The 23106-nt window shown below is 38.8% G+C and overlaps 1 protein-coding gene across 1 annotated transcript in view; it reads left to right on the top strand.

The window, feature by feature from the left end:
- CAP2 (cyclase associated actin cytoskeleton regulatory protein 2) overlaps window positions 1-23106 on the top strand; it is a 64913-nt gene that overhangs the window by 6692 nt on the left and 35115 nt on the right. Inside the window, exons 2-3 of the mRNA XM_072327978.1 lie at window positions 3810-3934; window positions 7439-7539. Of these exons, the coding sequence (XP_072184079.1) occupies window positions 3811-3934; window positions 7439-7539 (225 nt within the window). The 5' untranslated portion in view covers window position 3810. The remainder of the gene's footprint in view (window positions 1-3809; window positions 3935-7438; window positions 7540-23106) is intronic.

Genomic DNA, 23106 nt, shown 5'->3' with positions numbered 1-23106 from the left:
TCAACCTGCCATTTTTATGTGCCTGACAAATTAACTCTTGTTTATTTTTGCCCCTTATGCTACAACACTGTTCCTCCCTGTGGGTTCGTTAGAGTTTGTATCTTCTTGAGACAGAACAATATGGTCCTCTGTCGTAAGTCACATGCAATGACAGCGAGCATAGCACCTGTGTGTTTTGGCTTACAGTTTGACTGCTGTTCGGGATGAACACAACAGGCAATTTGAGTGTACAGGCAAGTTTTTTACCTTGATAATAGATAAATGGTGTTTTGAGATGGGTGTCTAATAGGGGAGTAGAGCAGTGCTGTTCTGTGTATGAAAACAGATCTGCTTTTTGGTCTTCAGTCTGTCCTTCTTCGCTTCCTTAAGTGACGAAAGGATTGATAGTTGTATTGCCATATGCCGTTAGCACCACCAAGAAAGATACCGCTAACAGTAAACAGGGCAGGTCTATGAATCCTCTGTGATTTTTGTGCACTAGAGCAATGCCAAAATTTAAATCTTTTGTTCCTAGCTCTTAGTTGACTGAATGTTCAGTGAAGAATATTCTGCTTCTCCACCCAGAAAACTGGATCCAGGATTACACTGGACTTGAAGCACTATTGGTTTTATCTCCTTGTAGGTAATCAGTATCAGACCTTAGAAAGGTGTATGAATAACCCTGATAATCCACATCAAGAGCAAAGCTTTAATTAAAATCCCAGTGAAAACAAGATAGAAAATCTTCCTTGATGTAAAATCTTGCTTTGTGGCAGTAGAGGCATTCCAAGGATGTATTTACATTCTTTTTATTAAGATGCAAAGATTTTATTTGGCACTTTAAGTAGACCAGTCTCATTTTTATTTATAATTATTTAGCTCCAATACTATACTGCACAGACTTCTTCACAGTCAAGCTCTACCATTTGTGCTCTGAGCTCTTTTGAGCTCTGGGTTTGTTGAATCAGTTTGATTGACCTTGCAGAGTGCGGTATGGACTGATAACTAATCAGATGGACTCTGAATATAGGCCAAGAAAATGATGAAGGTTGTCATAATATGAGTCAAATATGTGAATTCCTAAATACGGGCAAAGATGCCAATGTTTAGACTGAAAACAGATTGAGAGAGTTGTGCTTTTGGTCAGTGGAGTCTTTACTTCAGAACAGTAACTCGATTTCAGTCTCGTTTTTACAAACCTAGCTGACAAACAGTAAAGCAAATGTATATATCAGGTTATTGTATGTACAGCTGATGTACCCTTGAAGTGTTTTACACAGTAATGGCAAAAGTGTATATCGTTCATAAAGGACAGGGTACATGAATGTATAATTACATGCCATGCATGGGTGTGTATGAGTATAGATACAAATACCATGTAAGCATAATGACTAAGCAGTACTCAATAGTAACATTTCTTCTAAAAACAGTAAAAAACCGTGAAGTTATGGTAAAAATGGTTCTGACTTCTGTCTAAAGAAATTAGAATTATATATTATTCTGTAATTCTCCCACTGTTGATATCTGACTTTAGAACAACATTGTAATCTCACAGCTTTTTGGAACTGAAGAAAACTGTGAAGAATATCATGAACCAGAGACTATGTTGCTGTTGGAAAGTATTGCATAGAAATGTCCACAGGGTCATTGGGTTATTCCTCTACGCTTCTGACCCCATATTTTTAGCATCTCACAGGGGCCAGTTTCTTGAGTAGAACATTACAAGTCTAATCCATTGCTGTTTGTTTGGAAGATTCCTCCAAGTGTGCATAGTCAAATCAGAACTGACTTGGCAAAATCAGGCTAAAGAGACAAAAAGGAGCCACTCTTCTAAAGAAATATTCTACTTTTCATCAGTAAAAAATTTGGAGCAGATGGAAACAAATATAGTTACCTACCAGTCTGTGTCTTCAAGTAAAGACAAATAGGAAATATATACTGGAAATATACATTAAAATGCTGATGAGAAGAATTGACTGTTAGTATGCTTCAGTTAGACCAGTCAGACTTTAAACTGCTCTAAAACATAACTTTTAGAATAAGCATGTTTTGAGGCTTTTAGGTAGTAGAGTAGAATGTGAAAGGAATGTGCCCATGATACTTTTGAGGAATAACAGTGCTTTGTTTTAAGAAAAAGTTCGATATGCTCAGAAAAATTGGCACATTTCAGAAGCTCTCCTGATACCTTCATATTACTCCTGCCAAGATACTTGGTTTTGTTTTTGTTTTGGAGAATTCATTGATTTTTCAAACAGAACAGGGTAGGAAGAGGCCTCCCTCCTTCCCTTCTTCCCTCCCTCCCTTCCCCCCAATCCGAATTTTGAACAGTGCTTATATGCAGGTTGTTTCATGTCATCCTCTTTTAGGGTTTGCTTTTTTACTTAATGTAAATAGGGAAAAAGGAAAGAAAAAAAAAAAAAAAAAACAACGCATAATCTCCAGACAGAACTTTCTCATGAGAATGGTTCTCCCAGGGCTTTCGCATTGTAAAATCTCCTGTTTCACTCTTAGGTCAAACACAAATCTCCTTATATTTATAGGGTGAAGCCTGAAAGCCCCAACTTGTTTGACAGACAGCATGACTCAGCATGAGAGCTTGGCATGTGCTCCCACCATCCTCGTAGCTTCTCTCACACTTAAATTTACAAAATAAAAATCATTGTAAGGATTACTAATACTGATTTTTAAACCAGAAGCCCCTCTTTTCATATTACTCTACTTTTTAATGAAAGAATTTAGACTTTTTCCCCAGGGCAAGGGAACACTGAAGCAGCATTATTTGTTTTGCTCGCTAGAAAAATACTGCATAGGGCAAGGCATATAAACCATCTGCTTGAGCTCACGTGGATCACATTTTAATCAAGAGCCATAGATCACCACCAGCTCACTTACTGTATGTCACTCCAAATAAAACACACACAACCTTAAGTTAGGAACACTCACTGTATTAAACGATCGGGGATTTAAACATAGCTTTGTCTTTGCTTATGTAACCATTTCTTAGTCTGCAGCGTATAGAGCACAGTGTTCCCTGAGATGTTGGCCAGCCTTCAAAAATGTCAATGCCTACACTTCCCCACATGTAAGAAAATAGATAATCACTTCGTGGGGAAATGAAATTATGCACAAATTGTTCAAAATGTAGCCTGATTTCTATTTCATCTTACATCAAAAGCAATGTTGCAGTACTGTGTGAGTAGGCTCCTGGCTTTTTCTTTCCGAACGTTAATCGGTGCTTGTTTTGAAATGCTTGGGATGCACTCATTCACATCAGGTGCTTTCATAAGAAAAAGAAAAATAATTAAGAGATGGGAAATCACAGAAGAACAAATAAAATTACCTCCTCACAATAGTCACTCAGTAAAGTGGTTGAGTTTTAATACAAAGCCAAGAAGACCCAGGCAGATTTCGGCATGTATCTTCAGAAGAATTAGGAGATAGGCATTTAAAGTCTGGCTTTTAGTCAAGTATTAATCAGATCTGTATTTCTGCCTTTGGAAATGACTGATGCAAATCACTGCTGGCATAAGTTTCTACCAATTACATTTATAAAGATTTCACAAACTGTCCAAATACAGGCTGCCCAAAGCTACACCAGCAGTGGTCTGTATCCATTTACAATGGAAACCAAGGGCTGAGCACAGACCAGATTCCTTGTTGACACAGAAGTAAGTTATTTGTCAGCTAATTCTCTACAGCCAGAAAGACAATAGTTAAAAAAAAAAAAGATACTTTTACCATAAATGTTGATAAAGCCATAAGATGAACATGAGGTAAAACATGGGCTTTCTCAAATGGATCTAATGCTCTTTCCTGAATGACTTTTTTAGAATGGCAGAGAATCATGGCTTGATGGAGAGGTTGGAGAAAGCAGTGACTCGACTTGAATCATTATTTTCAGATTCCCAGAGATCTGGTGGAATGGAGTGTGATGCAATGAACGGTGTCAATGGAAGTAAGTTTTGTTTTTTTTTTAAGTACTACCTCTTTCTGTGATTTGAAATCTGGTTCGTAAGAAGTGTGTGTGTGTTTGTCTTCTACGCATGATTATAAACATCTCCAGCCGAGAAAATTATATTAATCATATCTCTTAAATATATGGTCCATATTTCAAGCTTTATTGCTCTTCTGACTTCAGCGTTTATATTGTTGTAGATAACTCACCAGATGAGAACATCTGCTTGAGCCCAGTTAGTCGAAGAAATGAGACATTCCCAAAAATGCACAGCATGAATATTCCTAAAGAAGTCAGCAGTATAAAAACTGAGTCTATTTTCCAGCTCGCTGAATTTCATGTTGTGCACCTTGATTTAATTTATTAATATCCTTACTCAAGTATGAGTTTGTTCATAAGCACTTGCTCACTAAGATCTGCCATTTATCCTTGACCTTACTTTTGTCGCCCTTGAGCTCTCCCTTCTCAGGTGGATCTCCAAAGCACTAACTGGAAATACACGAAAAACAAATCTGACCTTGTTTATCCACCTCATATTCCAATCTGTTTTTTTTTCAACCCCTTATTTTTTTTGTTGTTCTTGTAATGTATAGGATAAATAACCTTATAAATGTGGTAGTACTGATATTGATTTAATAGAAGTACCTCTCAAGAGCTGTTGTTTTGTTTTTTTTTTTAACCCAGAATCCCTGTCTAATCTTCACGTCACTTGCTTTGCACCTTCCTTAGCCCTTCCCTACCTTCTTCATGGGAGAGCACATCCTATCATGGGCTCGGTATACAGAATGCTGCAGAAAAAGTGGAAAGTTGTGGGCAGCTCCCTTACTGACAGAAGCAAATTGTTGTATGATGTCAGCTGCTTTGTTGTAATGGTATGCCAGCCTTTATCCAACAACACGTGTGGCTGCACATGCTATAGGCCTAAATGCTGGCAGTTGCTGTGGAGCAGCTGACTGAAAGCAGTATGGCTCTGTGGCAGGAAGGGAGCATCTTCCAGCAGGCTTCCAGAGCAGGGAACTTAGCTGGTCAGAATGAGCTTCAGTAATAAAATGTGTACAGTGTGGAGAAAATCCAGACAGCTAGTAAACCTTAACAAAGTAATGGAGAAATATGACCCAAGTACAAAATGACAAATAAATTGATTGTGACTAGGAAGTCTACATTTTTCAAAAACACTGGCTTCAGTCTTATAATGAATCGATTTGGGTGAGTCTCTACTAACACAAACCTTAGAACTGCAGAACCAGGGCTGCTTTTACAAAGGAGATCAATTCATCCCCATGAAAATCAGCATATCTTTAGCCTACCCTATGAACTGAAGCGAGGTGAAGAGCCTCACCTCCCAGGGAAGCAGAGCCTTAAAAACCCTCAGCAGGTTCTCAGAAGAAACTGACTGACAAGTGTTATATGAGTGAGATTGTAAACCACACCTGCTGGGAGAAGCAGCAGCAAGAAACTGATATGAGCAGCACCATGGGGCGCTGCCCAGGCTGAGCTGGCTCACATGGGGACTCAGGCATCAGCTTTTGCTGATGCAGTTAGGACGGACTTGTATCCGTTTTTCACTTGGGATGACTGATGTACAAACAGTGCCACAAACATAATTCTGTATGCTCTTGTTACTTTGCAGGGGCTCCCATAAGTCTCCACAACAATTGCAGAGCTGACAGTCTAACAGAACAGGTCTTTTTTTCTACTTAACACTGATGCTTTGCCAAAGAATGTGACATTTTTAGATTCTCTAGTGGAAATGGAGATACACTGCTTCCTTCTACTGTGCCCTCTCCCCATAAAAGACCGTTCCATAACTAGAACTATCCCCCCCCCAATAAAAAAAACAGCTTGAGTTTTTTTTATTTAGGTTTTTTTGGAAACAATAAAATAGTGGGGAACATGGGAGGAATGTACTGGGCTTTTACTTTTTTTCCTAAATGGCACTGCAACAATGGGATTGCAAACAAATCATTCAATTGCTCCGCACAACTCACAGCACACTCTAGTAAATGCTCCTGGGAGTTAGCTGTATTGAATAGTAAAAATCAGCATAGTCGCTTTCTAGTTTTGCATAGCACAAATGCCATTTGGTGAACTGCTATTTGCAAGTGCGCTCTAAAGTAAAAGGTTACAATGATTCTCTTGGAGACGCACACAGATTTCAACAAAGAACATAAATAGGCTTTGGAAAGCATCTCAACAGCTAAAACCTTTTGTACCCTGGGTCATTTGAGAGGTTTACACACAAGCACTGAATATGGAAGAAAACCCAGAAATTCCTCAGAATTAAAGGTGAGTGACATCAAGAGAACAAAAGGAGCCTTGAGATCCCGCCTACTTGTCTAACTACATTTTTTTTTTTTTTTTTCACACAGGCCATTGCAAATTACCAAAGCCCTTCTTTTTTTCTGTCAAGGAGCCAGATGACTCTTAGGAAGTAAAGAGGGCTTTCAAGATTATGAATTTGGACACAATTGTCATATAGTGCCAAAAGGTTAAAGCACACTCTCTGAAGAAAGCCTGGTATCTCTTCAGAGCAGTCTCTAGGCTTTTTTGTAGCAGAGAGGCTGGAACGAATTTTCACCATGGTCTCTCAGATACTACAGATGCTATAAATTCACATGTGCGTTGTTCATGCTAGACCTAACAACAGTACTGATACACCAACAAGACAGGAGGATATGTTAGGGAGGAAGGAGAGGGGGCTGGAAAACACTGAAGGAAAGACTACTTTCACCATAGAATCATAGAATCACAAGGTTGGAAAGGACCTATAAGATCATCTAGTCCAACCGTCCTCCCTTTATCATACCTACAGAAAACCCCTAAACCATATCTCCTAGCTCCCTATCCAGACGCTTCTTGAACACTGCCTACCATCTTAAAGGGTATCACATAAAGTGATTTAGAAAGCCAGTTACGTAAGAAACTGAGTTCCACCTTGGTCTTCTGACTGTCCACTTCATCAGAAAATAGCTCTTTATGCTATATAGAGCACAGTATTTCTGTTTTTCTGTCAGAATATACACCACATAAATATTCAGAGGGATGTGTCATCTAGAAGGTTTGTTTGAGCCTTCTTTCTCCAATGACTGTTTTGTACGGTCACACAACAGAATAAGGAGATTACAGTGCCACATCTCACTGCCTAAACTGACTGTCAGTAAATTCCAAATGCTGGAAATATAATTACTTGTTATTAATGGGCATCAAACAATACAGAGGTCTTCAGGAATGGATGGATAGTATAAAAACAGATGTTCTGTATGGTGCAGATTCTTTTTAGGGAGTAATGTTTGTTTTACGTACAGTAATAGAAGTTTGTTAAGACAACCATCCTTGTTGCGCCATTATGCTTTTGAAAGGCTGAGAAATTTTACTTTAGTGCCTGTTGTTTTAATACAAAAGAAGCATCCCACAGAATGCAAAGTAACATCTCTTCCGTGCAGGGAAGTCCTGTACATTGTTTACTATATGGACCCATTGTAATGGAATGTTCTTCTTCTATAGGCATAGCTCCATACGTGGAGGCCTTTGATAGGCTGCTGAATGGAAGCGTTGCTGAGTTTCTCAGGTATAGCAAGATTCTTGAAGGTGATGTGAAGACACATGTGAGTATTACTCAAATTTTCTGCCCATAATATAAACGTGCAAGTCTTGGAAGCTACATGATCAGCTTTGATAACTGAGTAGAGGGGAATTTTAATAGCAGTTCTCTGAATTATTAGTTCTTGATAATACTGGTATAATACACTGGGAGCATTTGGTTGGGGAAGGGCTTTTGCATTAGTGAGAAGGGACTTTTCTTCTGTAACACCCAAGATCAAACACTATAATATGCAAAACCTCTAAATATTCTCAGGTGCAAGCAAGTTGAATTGCCCTGTTGTCTGCTAAGCTCTTTGCAGGATAGGAACATAATTAAGAACAAGTGTCAGCAACCAAGAAACAACAGGAAAAAAGGCAGGTCAGAGCAGTAGTAACATCTCATGGAGGTATCTTCTAAGCATCTATATCATCATACAAATTAGAGTAGAGTTTTGGCTCTCTTTTTTATTTTTACTCATATCTCTTTCATTTGGAACAACATAGAAAACTAGAAGATGGGCACGTCAGACATTTAAGGGGCTCTTTTTACCATGTATGTCATATCTGGAAAGTACAATGGTATTTTCATGATGAGACTGGTTAGTAACCTTGTTATCAGAGTTTGTTTGTTTCATTTTACTTTTTAATACTGTCTTCTCTACGTTTAGTAGCGATAGATGAAAAAAATGGGCTCATTTTACTGCAGCTCACAGCAGCTTATCAATACATGTTTTGCCAAAAAAATCACACGCAGAAGAGCCAAGGTCGCTGTGAGCTTGATCTGAAGGAGTGTGAAGCTACTGGCTTTATCTAGTAGATCCGTGCAATCGGGCCTTTCTCCGTGTGTGTTAATCATTCCCCAATTCCTTGCAGCTGCTGCTCCACATTAAATAAATAAAGAAATAAATAAAACTGTAGCCAGAAAAGCATGCAGTTCTACAAGATACCGGGATTGAAAGGAGATAATAAATACTCTGCAAGACAGCCAAAGTAACAGTCTGTTCACAGAGCAAGTGCTCTGGGATTTTTCTGTGAACCATGCTTTTTCTGTGATGTTATATGTTCTTGTTAGAAGGGTAGAGATTTTGACCTACTTAGGCCTAAAATACTAGAGGGAGTAGGAGATGATTCTTGAGGATCCTCATGTTTTTAAGAAAATGCCAGGCTTCTATTTAATTTGAAAGTCTCTTCACCTCAACAGTTACAGTTTAAGATACTATATATGTACTTAGCTCTTAAAATGAATGAGGGAAAAAATAACAAACTGAGATAAAGAAGTATGCCTCTAACTGAGCAGGGAATGGATCCCTGGAAAGGATCTGTTCTACCTTCGGCCATAAAGATCATTAGGCACCATTATTTTGCATTTCATTTCTAAACAGTCTAAAACTGATAGATAGCAATAGCCACAGTAATGCACCCCAACACTAAGCAATAAGAAAGTCTGCATTTAACTTTCTAAATGACTGGAATGTTTTTGTATTTTATTATTTTTTTTAAATTTATGGTATCTATAAATGTTTAAATCAGTAAACATATTAATTTACACATTCGATGCTTATCACTGAGACCACATACAAATATATTTATCATTTCTCTCTCAAATCCGTGGTTAGTGTCCAGCATATTGTTGATGATAGTGTAATGCAAACCGTGGTACGGAGTGTACATTAGGACTATTAGACTAGACATAAATAACTTTCCTTTACATAAAGAAGCTGGTGATTCTGATTGCAGCCTATGAAATATTCTGAAATCTTAGATTCTGAATGTACAGCATGAAGCAGACTGTGGCTGCCTTATGCTCATACTTATCACAGCAGCAACATCTGTGCTTTACCTTAACAAGTGGAACAAGGAGTATTTTTCTTCTGGGGTGTCTTACAGACCATGTGTCCTCAGCATTATACTTGCAGCTGCCGTCTCTGCCACATAATTAGCTGAAGGGAAGGTTGTATTTTATTTCAGAAAACACCTGTTGCCTAGAAAACCTCACATACCTGACTCACCAGAATGGTAATATGAGAGAAAGAGAGACTTTATATTATGCTACAGAAATAAGGGGTTTAACATGATGTGTTTTGTGCTGATTGCTGTAAGGACTGTGTGGTTTGTGTTTCTGGTGAAAGGAAGAACACAGCCATAACTAATATCCATTGAGGAGCCCAACTCCTTTCGGCATGCTGAAACAGTCTATTGAAAGCAAACAACAAAAAAAAGAGCACTAACAGCTAGATCCTGGCTCCGTGCAGCACAGTGGATTTTACAAAGATTAATTCATCAAAAACGTATTCTGCTTAGACTCAATCTTGAGAGCAATTTATTTCGCATTCAGATTACGGTATAAGCAACGCTGAATCTCTGAGGTCAACTGCATTACAGAAACTAACTACTTAAAAAGACAGAGAGAACAGTTATTTTATTTTACATAGTCTGTTTTAAACAAATTAACCAATGTATATGGCTAGGATGCTATCCTTTTGCTGCAGAAAGACCTGGTGATTATACGGGTACTTCTGTGGCAGGCAAAGTGCCCTACAGGCATATAATTTATGAAGCTGTCACTAGACACAGAATTTATGAAGAACTTGTATTCTGTCCATGTCTTAACTACAGATCACGTGAAGTCAGCGTAAGAGTGAATATGGCCAGGACTGCTGCCAACCAGCTGTCCTTGGCCTGACATACCTGTGTCTTGAAGACTGTCACCAGCTATTACAGTTTAGAACAGCCACCCTGAAGCTGATTGAACATATGTGCCAACATTGGACCGTTCTTCTGTCAAAATGAGGGAATTCAAAAGCAGTAGAGAATAGATTGTGGGTCTGCAGTATAGACAGTGTTCTTATATCCAGCAGATAGATTGCACTGGCTGATTGCTAGATTACAAGAAGTAGAGTCCTGTCAGTATTTGCTCAGACGCCTCCACCACTACAGGAAATGTGCTGAGAATGATGGAGAGCTGGCTGTGGAATACACAATCTGTCTTCAGATTGTATCCCAGTGAGGAAGCTGGGCAGGCACATTTGATGGGCTCTTTCATGTCACAGCAAAGCAAGCAAGATCTTAGAAGGCCTTGAGTAGATTTTTGTGATGAGCTTCTTCACGTTGTTCTTGTTTACGTGATATTGCAAGTGATTAGATACTTGGGCTTGAATTTGAACAATGTACCAGATGGGACATAGTGATAAGAAGAGAATGTACTGGTTCTACAGGAAAAGCACAGATACCATAAAACGTTCATATTATGGTATTTTATGTGATACAGAACAGAGGAGAATTGCAGCCTTTCTGTCAAACACATGGACTAATACTTCCTATTTTAATTATTTTATATTTATAAAAATCTTCTAACCTCCCAACCCCACCACTTCAAAGAAAAGACTGTCTAGGTGATTCAGTGATTTTCCTGCTTCTCTCAGCCAAGCTATTCAGCTTGGAAAGGAAAACTATAGAAATACTGACATCTTTTTCCTTCTCTCCATCATCAACTTCCAGCTGCTGAAATGCAGAGCTCAGACAGACAACCAGCAACATTGTGGAGCACACATCGGAGTGCCCAGGAATAAAAAGTTTGTTGGTTGTCTTGTTCCTTCCCAGGACAGTTAAGATACAACTCATCTATATTTGTGATACACAAACAAATAGCAGAGGAACAGCAATTTCCAGCATGTTATCCCACCTGCAGGAGCTCTCTGTGTGCATGCACTGATCTTTTACTATTGTGAGCAGGGGAAACATTGTTCACATTACAGAAATTTTATTTGCATGCTTATAATCACAGAGGTTTTCTTTTCTTTATCTATTGTGTGAAAGCCTCTCCTTCTTCCAGGCACAGTCCATGTAAATACAGACAGGCACCTGAAGGCGAGATTCATCTTTAATGCGGTATATCTAATGAGTTGTCTTTATACTTGCTCTTGGCAAAGTGCAGCTCCACTCTGGACTGTCAACGAAGTAAAAAAAATCATAGCTTTCTCATTTCATCCAAAGCATAGTTACTACACACGGAATAGCTGCATCTTGTCTTTTCTTGGGAGTGATGTTGAAGAGTTACTCAATGACTTTCATAGCCTTGAACTTTGAACAGGATGTGCTGTCTCTGATACACCAAAAAAGCACTTCTGCACTTCATATTACCTAATCAAAGCACAGACTATCAAACCCATTATCTGGCTGATTCCTCATTAACAAGCAATTTGCTTACAGGGCAACAGAATGCACAAGTGTACTCTCGTGTTGTTCTTTTGTGCCCAGAGGCAGTGCGGTTTTAGGCATTGTGTTGAAAGTTGAATTAGAGCTCAGAGAAGAGGATGATGTCAACATGCCCAAAGAGAAGCATGCTGTCACGCTGCCTTTGCATTTCTGTGATGGGTATTTTCTGGTGGATGAAATAAACACCAAACCAAGTAACTACTACAGAACTGGGAAAAACAGAATACATAAAAAAAGAATAAAGACAAGTGTTTTTATGCATCAACAAAACAGCTGAAAGAAAGAAACTAAACATAGAAAACAGTACTGCCATCCACTAAAATCAAAAACAAACAAAAAAACAAAACCAAATAATCAGCGATGAAAAAAAAAAACAACCTTGGGAATCTAGCAATATTAGAGTTGATTTTTAATGATATTACAATCGTATTTTTCACACTGGATATCTACAACAAGATAGTTCATGATATAAGCTATGAAAAATGTTTGCTTAAATGTGAAATACAATATACACAATGAAACCAAGTGGCTAATCCAGAGCAATTAACATTTTTAGGTGCTTTACAACTTTTGATTCATCTCTTCCAAGGGATGAGTTCATTTCTGGACTAAGGGTTGGATCTGGCTTACAAAATAAGCAGGATTTACTGGGTCAGGTGCAGGCATTACAGTTACACTTGTCTAACTGTAAGACACCTGGTTGGCAAGAGGAATGGCTCTGAAGCATGAACAACCTGGCCATGGCTTGTCCAAACCAACAATCCCTGCAAGACTGGGAGTTTTTCTGCTAATTTTGATGAAAACGTGATCAAGCTTGCAGTTTCTCCACAATGTCATTCTACTAAATGCTTCCTGTTTTTTTCTTATTTAAAAAGGCAAGGAAGAGAGTCTAACAGGCCATACTGAAAAATACATGACATGGTGGCTAGTACAGGGCAATTAGTGTATTACTGGCATGAGAAACACATACCCATAAATTCAAGGTAATGGTGGTGGGAATATACAATGAGAATGTTCCACACAGCATTCCCTCAGTCATAAGAACATAAGAAAACATAAACACTCAGTGCTGTCAAACGGTCCTCATAGTTCGTTTTCATGGAGCTTGTTTCTTTGCATATGGAGTAGTTCCTGACTAAATGTGTTTGCTTCACAGTGGAGTTGATCGGGGACATTTTTTTGGATTAGAGTCTAATACTGTTGGCCCCTAAAGCAGAGATTACGTCTGTGTGTGGTTATCCAGTAAAATAAAACTGATTTCAAAAGCATGCCTGAAAAATGGTACCAGAAAGATTTGTGTGGGAAGTCTTAGAAGCAATGGGAAATGAAATTAAATCTCCATCATGTTTGCCCAGCCGTGTTAAGTCTCTAAGTCAGAACTGATTATATGCTCTAGCTCATGCTAATTTTGTTGTCCTATAAATTTTGTTCATTGAAGCCCTTTTAAGATCAAATTTGAATCTACTGATATAAATCCTGTTTTTCTTGGTGTTTTTCTATGGATTCATTACAAGTAAACTGTAGACCTAGATGCAGAAGTGCCCCACAGATTGAAGAACATTGCAGAAATTTAACCAAAAACCATAAGGTAATAATGTTATGTGACTAAATTAGTTAGCTAAATGACAGGTAGTTTTGTGTGTGGACCACACAAAACAATGTCATTTGTTACTACAGGCTATGAGCAATCCTTTATTAATTTTCAGTCTCGTTCTTTCTGAAAAGCACATACGTGCTCTTTTCACTCATCCTGCCTCCCCATCCCTGACCTGCTTTTGTTAGTTGGTGTTTGCAACTGTTTGGAGTGTATAGAACTGCTAGGATTGGAAAGTGAGAAGGCTGTTCATTGTAGTCAGCAAAAAAAAACAAACAATGAGCTCAGAATCTGGCTCTTCAGTCAGTTTCTAGCAAAAAGGAGTTCAGTGAATAATGAAAATTATGCCGCAAGGGAAACCAATGTGCAGTTTCAGTGTTGTTTTTAGTAAGCTGGGAGTACTGTCAGGAGTGATGAGGATAGAATGTGGCTACAAATCTGTATTGCCTCTTTATCCAGTTTGAATTGTATGATCAATATGGCAAGATTTCTGAATGCTGAAGAGTCCATTAGAAGAGATTAAAACATGTCACTGCCACTGCTCACTTCCATTAGTCTCTTGACATCCATAAGTTGACGTATTTCTATAATTAGCCTGAACTGCAAAACAGTTCAATTATTTGCTTTTTGTTGTTGTTGTTGTTGTCTCAGGTATTTAACTGTGTTTTATTCCAGAGCTCAGGGCAATGAAAGATTGATTTGGGAACTTGAAGGAGAACTTCAAGGCTGAAATGTTTCTTTTGTTGTAGCTTCGCTACATATTCTGTTCAAAGAACAACCTTTTTGCAGGCTTACTTTTCAATCACATAAACATGCATGCAGATGCATCTTTCCTTTCAGAGAGTCTGAAATCCAGCCTCCAAGTATACGTGGGATTTCAATATCAGAGAATCATAGAGTCATATGAGTTGGAAGTGATGTTTAAAGGTCAAAGATCATCTAGTCCAACTCCCTTGCAATGAACAGGGACACCCTATAGCTACATCAGGATGCATCAGGATCATTTCCCCTTGTCCCATCAAGGACCACTTCCCCTTGTCCAATCTTCAACCTTCTAAAGAGTTTATCTCCTTCTTTCTTCATAGCCCCACTTTAGATACTGAAAGGCTGCTCTCAGGTCTCCTGGAGCCTTCTCTTCTCTGGGCTGAACAGCCCCAGATCTCTCAGTCTGTCCTTATAGGGAAAGTGTTCCAACCCTTGGTTCTTTTTTGTGCCCCTCCTCTGAATGCACTCCATGAGTGTGACCATGTAACCATGTCCCTCCTGTACTGAGGACTCCACACCTGGATGCAGTACTCCAGATGAGGCCTCACCAGTGCAGAGCAGAGAGATAGGATCACCTCCCTCAAGCTGCTGGCCCTGCTTCTTTTGATGCAGCCCAGGATATGGTTGGCTTTCTGGGCTGCAAGGGCATGTTGCTGGCTCATGTCCATCTTGCCATCCACCTCAAAGTTGGTCAGGAAGGATTTGCCCTTTGTGAAGTCATGCTGGTTGTCTCTTATCGCTTCCATCTCCTCAGTGTGTTTTAGCATAGCTTTCAGGAGGCTCTATCTGTTTCACTGTTTTGCCTGGCACGGAGGTGAGGTTGATAGTTCAGTAGTTACCTTAGTTGCCTTTTTTCCAGTCACCAGGTACTTCACCTGACCTCTGTGGCTTTTCAGTATCAAGTATCACTGAGACTGACTTGGTGACTACATCAGCCAATTCTCCTAGGACTCATGGATGCATCCTGTTGGGATCCATATACTTATGAATGTTCAGGTTCCTCAGGTGGTTGCTCACTTGATCTTCACTTAGAGTGGGAGGGACATCATTGTTCCTCCAAACCCACTTTCTTACCCATCTGCACAAGGGGGGTGTGAAAAGCAGTTGCCAGTGAAGACTGAGGCAAAAAGTTTCAGAGTACCTCAGCCTTCTCCTTGTCCATTGTTTCTAGCTGGCCTGCATTGCTCACTAGGGGAGGTACACATTCTTCAACTTTCCTTTTCTGGTTGATGTACCTGTAGGAGACTTTCTTGTTCTTCTTTGCACCCCTTTCAAAGTCCAGTTCCAGTCTGGCCTTAGCAGAAAACCTCAATGACAAGTAGCCTATCAGCGAAATAACTAGGATTCCAGCAGCCAGCGGAGGCAAAAGCACATTTAAAAAGTGGTTGACCCTGATAATAGCCAATTTTTGAATTCATCTATTTGGTACATACTACCTGGTTTCTATTGGTTTAAGGAAGTAATACATGTTTTCTGAGATACAGAGTGCAGCTCCAAGTAATGGTAGAAACTAGAAGGTTTGGGAGTCTGTGAGACTTGAACATACCATTATTTCTGTTCTTTAATCAAGTCCTGGAGTGAGATGGTTTTACTTTCAGACCTGTCTTTGAGAAACAAACTTGCTTTTGCATGTTAGTCTGGATGTGAAGCTGTAAGAGCCCTGTTTCTTCAGAGATTGTGGCTAACTTCTGTAAATATGTTTGCAGGTCGGGGTGTTTTCTCTCTGCCCTCTCGGATTAAAAAGAAAATTACAAATGTGGGATGGCACAACCTTTGATGTGATATGAAGGATATTGTTATAATGTCATTAGTTAATTAATTCTCCTTGGAAAACTGCATCATTTTCTGAGTAGTCATTCTTTTATATCATCAGTCTTTCAACTTAGGAATCCTGGAGGCAACTTGAAGGCAGGTCAAAACCACCTGATCACTGGCTGCTGTTTCACATATTCTGTGTCTCATGAAATATACTATGACTGTCTTTAGTTATTAAAATCTCAAATCAGCAGTGCTCGCCTGGTATAGTCTGTTGTGATGTCTCCTCTGTAGTGTAAAGAATCCATTTGTTTTGATGTTTTTATATTTATTCTTAAAATATCGGGATGTTTTTATCAGCTGGATTTTTGTTTTTGGTTTTTTTTTTTATGATAATCAGTATTTACATATTATAAAGGCATAACATATCAACACAACTTCTTCACAGCTGAGAATCAGTGTTGGGAATGTCCAGATAATCAGTGTGCCAGTTGCAGTGTGCCAGTAGCATCTTTTACTTCCACTGATGGGGACTCCTTTAAATGCAGATCCTGAATTGTACAATATGCAATGAGGTAGCTTTGAAATCTTTAGCAGGTAACTGTCTCCTTGTAGAAGATAGAAAACTGCAGTGTTAATGGCAAGCTTCAATTCTTGAAAATCTTCAAAATTGCTCAGAAAATAAAGGTATTGAAAACAAACAAAGAATCCCAAACCCTCTAGTCTGTAAATAGATCACAACTCCAGTAACATCTGAACTAATTCTTTGCACACAGATTTCAGTACTTTTCTATATTGAATCTTCTTGAATCTCCAACCATCAATACTCTACATCTGTTTTCAGAAATTCCCTATAAAAGCTGAAAGGAGCAGAGATCATGATAGATTTTTGCCCATTTGCATGGAGGTTCATGGAGAACTGAAGAATCTGGAAGTCAAAAAAGCAGTCTGAGCTTTAGAAAGCATCAGCTAGTACAGATTTGGTCTGGTATTGCTCTTCTTCTCTAGTGGGTAGGGGATATTAGAGATGTTTTGGAAGAATATCATCTACTTTTCCGCTTGGCAGTAGTCAATAGCCTTACAGGCCCTCCAGCCAAATATTTATCTGTTTGAAATGACAGGTGAAGAAAACAATTGACTGCCTCTGCTATGCAAATTAGTAAAGAATTATTTAACAAAGCTGACATGTTAGTGACATTTTTCAGGTTTTAAAATAAACAGTCCCTTGGGATCAGTAAGCGCTGTTCACATCACTCAAACTGGTGAATTCTAGGACACTGGAGCAAATTATATAGAGCGAAACAGACTGTATATTCTTCCTCTAGGGCAATATTTTTGTAATTTATGTAAAACCAGCTGATGTGGCTTTAAGTACTCCTTTGCTCCCCTGCATCTAAACAGTTCATGAAATACAGACAACTAAAATGACAGGTGAGTAAAGGTTTGTGCCAAACAATTACTATCTGTCTTTGGTCATTAGCTTCACTGGAAGTAAGAGCTGTAAGAGCTCTGACTATTTTAAATCACAGTCAAGCTATCTGAAAGGTAAAATGGGTGAGCTTAGGTACAGATGTTTCTGTGAAACAACAAATAAATAACGTTGGCTAGCACTGTGCACAGTTAAATGACAGTGTTTAAGACACCGACAGATATAAACAGCTAGAGAGACCAGACTTGCCCTAACCTTAGGTTGGTACTGGACAGACAGAAGCAATGCCAAGAAATTTTAGCAAAAATTACCTAATATAGACATAGCTATGGAGTGAAAAACACTATAAGAAATACAGCACAGCTGATTAGTGGTAGCCAAATTTATCTGTAACTGAAAATAGAAAGGAAAACATCTGGGGTGGAGTCTGGCTCCATCAAAATCAAAGACAAATTTCCCACTAACTTCAATTTTGACCACAATTTCAACCCTGTTTTCTGCATATATCAGTAAGAGAAAGGTGATTGGTAGTTTTTTTCTTTCTTTCCTTTTCCCGTATCAAGTGCATTGCCTGGAGAACTGCCACTGACTTCAGCATTTGGCTCAATTTTAAAAAGAAACCTATATCAGCCAATTAACCATACAAAACAAACAGTATCTCTTCAGCTGGCCTGGATAGTTTCTATGGCAGCCCCATTCTTAATCTAAATGCCATTCTTTTTCCATTTCTTGCTTTCCATTTAAGCCACCAGCCACTTCTCCACTTCACTTTGTAGAGGCTCTTGAAAGCAGAATGTAGAAGATGAACTGTTCCTCCTTCTCTGACAGTATTGTTCCCTTCACAGAAAGATTGGGTTATTAGACCATAAGACTGAAGTTCCATCTGTAGTTGCTATTTGCCGTCAGTCATTGTGCCTTTTGCTAGACCCAAAGGACCCCAAACTATTGCTGCAGAACCTGTGATTAAAATTCTGGGCCACTAACTAAATCCTCATTCTCTTTCCCAATGTCCTCTTTAATACTTTGTTTCAGAACAAAGTCATTGTGGATAAAATCCAAAATGTGCACCTATCTGTATTTTGATTTGCAAATTATCACTGTTAATGACCAAGTGTATATATATGCAGATGTGTATTAGTCTCCAAGAACAGAAGTTCAGTGAATTCTGATATTTACATTACGCTTTTCAGTACTATGACTGAGGAAATACATTATTAAATATAATTACATCTGTCAATTTATATTATCAGGTCAATAGATTAATATTATTGACTAAATTTCATTAGGAAATCTTTTGTTTCTCTTACTTCTATTTTATTTTACTTTTTTTTTTTTCCCCCAAAAAAACTGAATTCACTCATAACAAGATCTGAATGCAAGTGCTCATCTTCCTCCTGTAGGTTGCCAAACTATTGTTACACAAATAATATTTGTATTTATTAGTGCTTGGATACCGGTGTGATGGGCAACTTAGATTAAATAAAATGTTTAAAATAAGAAAGAGACATCTTGAGGACAAATGACTCCTCCATTAATTTCTACAGGCTAAACTGTGAAGAGGTCAGTCTATGCTGTAACTGTGATGTTGATGGAGAAGCCACTCCCTGTAGTCAGACAAAGATGTCAGCAGGAATGGAACTGGGCTGACATGTCATGTCAGAATTCCTCTCTTCCAGCCATAGTAGCTGCTTAAGGCAACTATGAAGCACACCTTAGGTAGAGGATTAGGACAGCTTCTTCCACAATTTACTGTTTGGAAAACTGAGGAGGAGAATGGTATTCAGGCAGTCTGGGCATTTGAGCCCAAAGTCACAGCCATCTCTTCCAGCCTTTAGCACAAACCATTAAAAGCAGAGTCAAAAATATTCTGAAGAATCTGCTTCCTTCAAAGTGTTTGCCTCAGCTGCAGAATCTATCTGATGATTGCTATATGCGTACGTAATCCCAAGAATGCCAGAAGCATTACCCAAAGTTTTGAGATACCACTTATCTGCTTCTCCTAAATATCCCATTTCTATCTGCAGAGAAATGTGTGCAAGCTTGTGTTCTAGACTACTCTGATAAATTTACTCACAATCCCAACTCAGTCTTCATTAATATCATTCATTATAACTGAATTATTCTGTGGCAATCTTTTGGCTAAGCAGCACAAGCTGTTGAGAAAAATCCCTCTGGTCCATTTTAACGTACTAGACTTCAATGGATCTGGGGGTCTAATGAAAGAGTCAGTTCCATATAAAAAATTCCTTCTGCTTGGTTACACAGCCTGCTTGCTAAAAAGAAGGAAGTAGCAACAAAGCGTCACATTTCAAATACAGAAAGAATTGAGGTGATAACAAACTGAACTAATGCATTCTTAATGAGAAGAAGCTCTTCTAATGCTTTGGTACAATGCATGGAAAGAAATACTGCATGTTTGGAAACAGTAGAACTCAGAAACCCATTTTTAATGCTGCTGGAGAAAGAAGGAAGTATCTATTGCTGAAGTCTTGGGGAAGCGGGCTCATAAAAATTCAAAACCTGTGTGAGCACAATCCTTTGATTAAGATTTAATTTCAAAGATAAGAAATAGCAGTGCTTTTCCCCCTGTACAACTAAAAGCCTATGGGGCTGGATAATCTCTGGGGATATGTTGTCACCCATCAATACATAGTCCTCTGACCACTAAATGTTTCCAATGTCCTACAATAAGTAAGGGGTAATAAAAACAGTGTGGAAAGCTAGTGCATCAGCAGAAAAGAAGGGAAAAAGTGAGACAAGAAACTATTTGTTACGTCATACTCTGAGGGGAGAAAAAAGCTCTACTCAGTCTACATGTCCCTCATCCTCTGGTTTTGTGACCTATCAGCATTCAGAGTTCTGTATTAAAACAATGTTGGCTCTTTGTAGGAATTTGGCAGAACCCTTCTGAACTTCATTCTCTGAGTTAGCTGGAAATCTGAAGTTGAGACTATGTTTGTGAACCAGTTTACAGACCTGTGACCAGAGCTTTTTTTCCTTCTCTTTGTTATTTACCTTCTGTATGAGAAAGAATCATCATATTCCTTACCCACTGTGCTACTAAGCACAAATTAATCTTTTAAAGTTTATCTGTTTAAGACAATTACCCCATTGCTCTAAATATCCAAATAGGTTTTCTCTGCATCAGTTCTCATGTAAGCTCATCATTCTTTCAAACAGTTGACTATGCTTTACAGAGAATTCCAGAGAGGTTCTTACAGTGTCCTCTCCAATGGACTTCTTTACAGAAGAATTGTTTGACTGTTTATGTTCTGCCATAAATTGTTCTGCCACATCAGCTGTAGAACTGCATAAAGTCTTTTCACAAAGGCACCTCTCTGGCTTTTCTACTTGCATTTTCCAGTCTTCACCATTGCCAATCAATTGATTCCTTGTTTAGATCCCAATTTTAGCATTGTTTTAACCCAGAAGGGAGGAAGAGGACAGAATTGCTAAATTTTATCCTGTTCACATTACCTCAGCCAAAAAAAAAGTTATCTTGCTCTTTACAAGCGATGACAGACTCATTTTCAGTTGTATTAAAAACTGCTGACTAACTTCATGTTGCCTGCAAACCTTATGAGTGCGCATCTATTCTTGGTTTTAAAACACGAATAGACATACTGATAGTTCTTAAAACCCTGAGGAACACAACTAGTAACTTTCCTCCTCTCAAACATCTCTTTGTGCAGTATGCCCTACTGCTGTCCCCTTTTTTTTCCAGCTTCCTATCCAACCTAGAGTTTTTATACTAATTTGCATCATTTTCACCTAAAGTACAAATTTCCCATGGAATATATAATATCTTGAAGTCTGAGGAAAAACATTTACTCAACAACAGGTAAGTTGAGGGTTGTGGTCAATGGCTCTACATCCAGGTGGAGACTGGTGATGAACAGTGACCCCAAGGGGTCTATCCTGAGATTGGTACTCTCTAAAGTCTTGATCAGTGACATCAATGATGGGATCGAGTGCACACTCAACAAGTTTGCTGATGACACCAAGCTGAGTGATGCAATTGATAACAGCAGAAGGAAGTGATGCCATTCAGAGGGACCTTGATAAATTCAAATGGTGGGACCGTGTAAACCTGATGAGGTTCAACAAAGCAAAGTACAAGGTTTTGCACTTGGGTCAGGGTAATCCCTGCTAAGAAGGACAGAGGGGTTCTATTGGATGAAAAATTAAAAAAAAAAAAAAAAGGCATCATGCATTTGCAGCCCCAAAGGCCAATGGTATCCTGGGCTGCATCAGGAGAGGGGTGGCCAGCTGTGCAATAAAGGTGATTGTCCCTCTCTACTCTGCTTTTGTGAAGTCCCATGTAGAGTACTGTGTCCAGGTCTGATGCCCCCAAAATGAGAAAGATGTGGAGCTTTTGGAAAGGGTCCAGAGGAGGGCCATGAAGATGATCGGAAGGCTGGAGCACCTCTCCTGTGAAGACAAGTTGAAGTAGCTGGGCTTGTTCGGTCTGGAGAAGGCTGCAGGGAGACCTCATTATCACCTTCCAGTATTTAAAGAGAGAATATAAACAGGAGGGAATTTAACTTTTTACATAGACAGACAGTGGGAAATTATTTCAAACTAAAGGAGGGAAGATTTAGATTAGATGTCAGGGGAAAGTTTTGCACTAAGAGAGCAGTGAGGTGCTGGAACAGGCTGCCCAGAGAGGTTATAGATGTCCCATCCCTGGAGGTGTTCAAGGTGAGGTTGGATGGGGCTCTGGGCAGACCTGTCTAGTGTTTGATCTAGTGGTTGGTAACCCTGTCTGTGGCAGGGGGATTGGAACCTGATGATCTTCGAGGTCCCTGTCAACTCAAGCCATTCAGTGATTCTATGAAGAATCAAGAACATCAAGAACAACATGAGGATGCTCAACTTACTCATCAGGTCATGGCCATGGCCTCAGTCCATCCCTTGATTTCCTTATTGTGCAGTAACTAAAAAAAACTATGGCTTAGTTTTACTTCTTTGTGCAATATAGATCAATGAGTCATTTATCCTTCATACCCTTGCTTCTTTATTTTATAATCTCTAAACCAAATTATTCTTGATAACCAAGGCCTCTTCTCACTCTTTGTAGGTTCCATACTTAGTATCCTGCCTCAGTCATTTATTCATCCAGAAACTAATTCTTCTCTTGCCCAGCATGTACAAATTATTTCCATTATTAATACAAATCCATTTTTCCTGCATTCGGTTCATTGAATTCCTTGGGCCAGTCTTCTTCATTCACTGGTTTTTCTGTTTTCCAAAAGTTTGCCTTTCTAAGATACCAGCCTGTAGATTTATTTTTGCCCATCTAGAAGTTACAGAAGAAGTGAATCCATTCATAATCACTCCTCCTTGAATGTTATTTTTTCATCAGCTGGTCTGCAAAATCCTCCTTATGCACAAAAATTAAGCTTAAAATAGCACACGTTGTTGCTTTAAAAATTTCCGAACCAAAAGCCAGTCTTCTTGAATGCCTCAAAAAACCCAAACCTTGCCATTATTGATTGTATTTTCGTCTATGTCTAAAAAAGTTATGTCTCCTATGCTGATATAATTTCCCTTGTTATTTATTTGTTTAACCATTTATAGAGATGATTGCCTCCTTGCAAATCTCAGCTTGTCAAAGCATAACTACCCCCTTCTACACAAATACTGTCCAAGCTGGCCTCCTTTACCACCTTTCCTTGCAGTGATTTTCATCCTAACAGATTAAGTTTTATTAATGCCATCACATTTTAAGACAGATAAACACCATTTGGCTTTGAACTTGGAACTTCCTAACTCTTGTGTAATTTAAGTTGCATCCACATAGTCCCCGTACATAAAATTTCCCTGTTTTCT

The sequence above is a fragment of the Excalfactoria chinensis genome, chromosome 2, assembly GCF_039878825.1.
Source record: "Excalfactoria chinensis isolate bCotChi1 chromosome 2, bCotChi1.hap2, whole genome shotgun sequence".
Classification (NCBI taxonomy): Eukaryota; Metazoa; Chordata; class Aves; order Galliformes; family Phasianidae; genus Excalfactoria; species Excalfactoria chinensis.
Note: the sequence above shows the minus strand (reverse complement) of the source record. Positions and strands in the feature narration are given on the sequence as shown.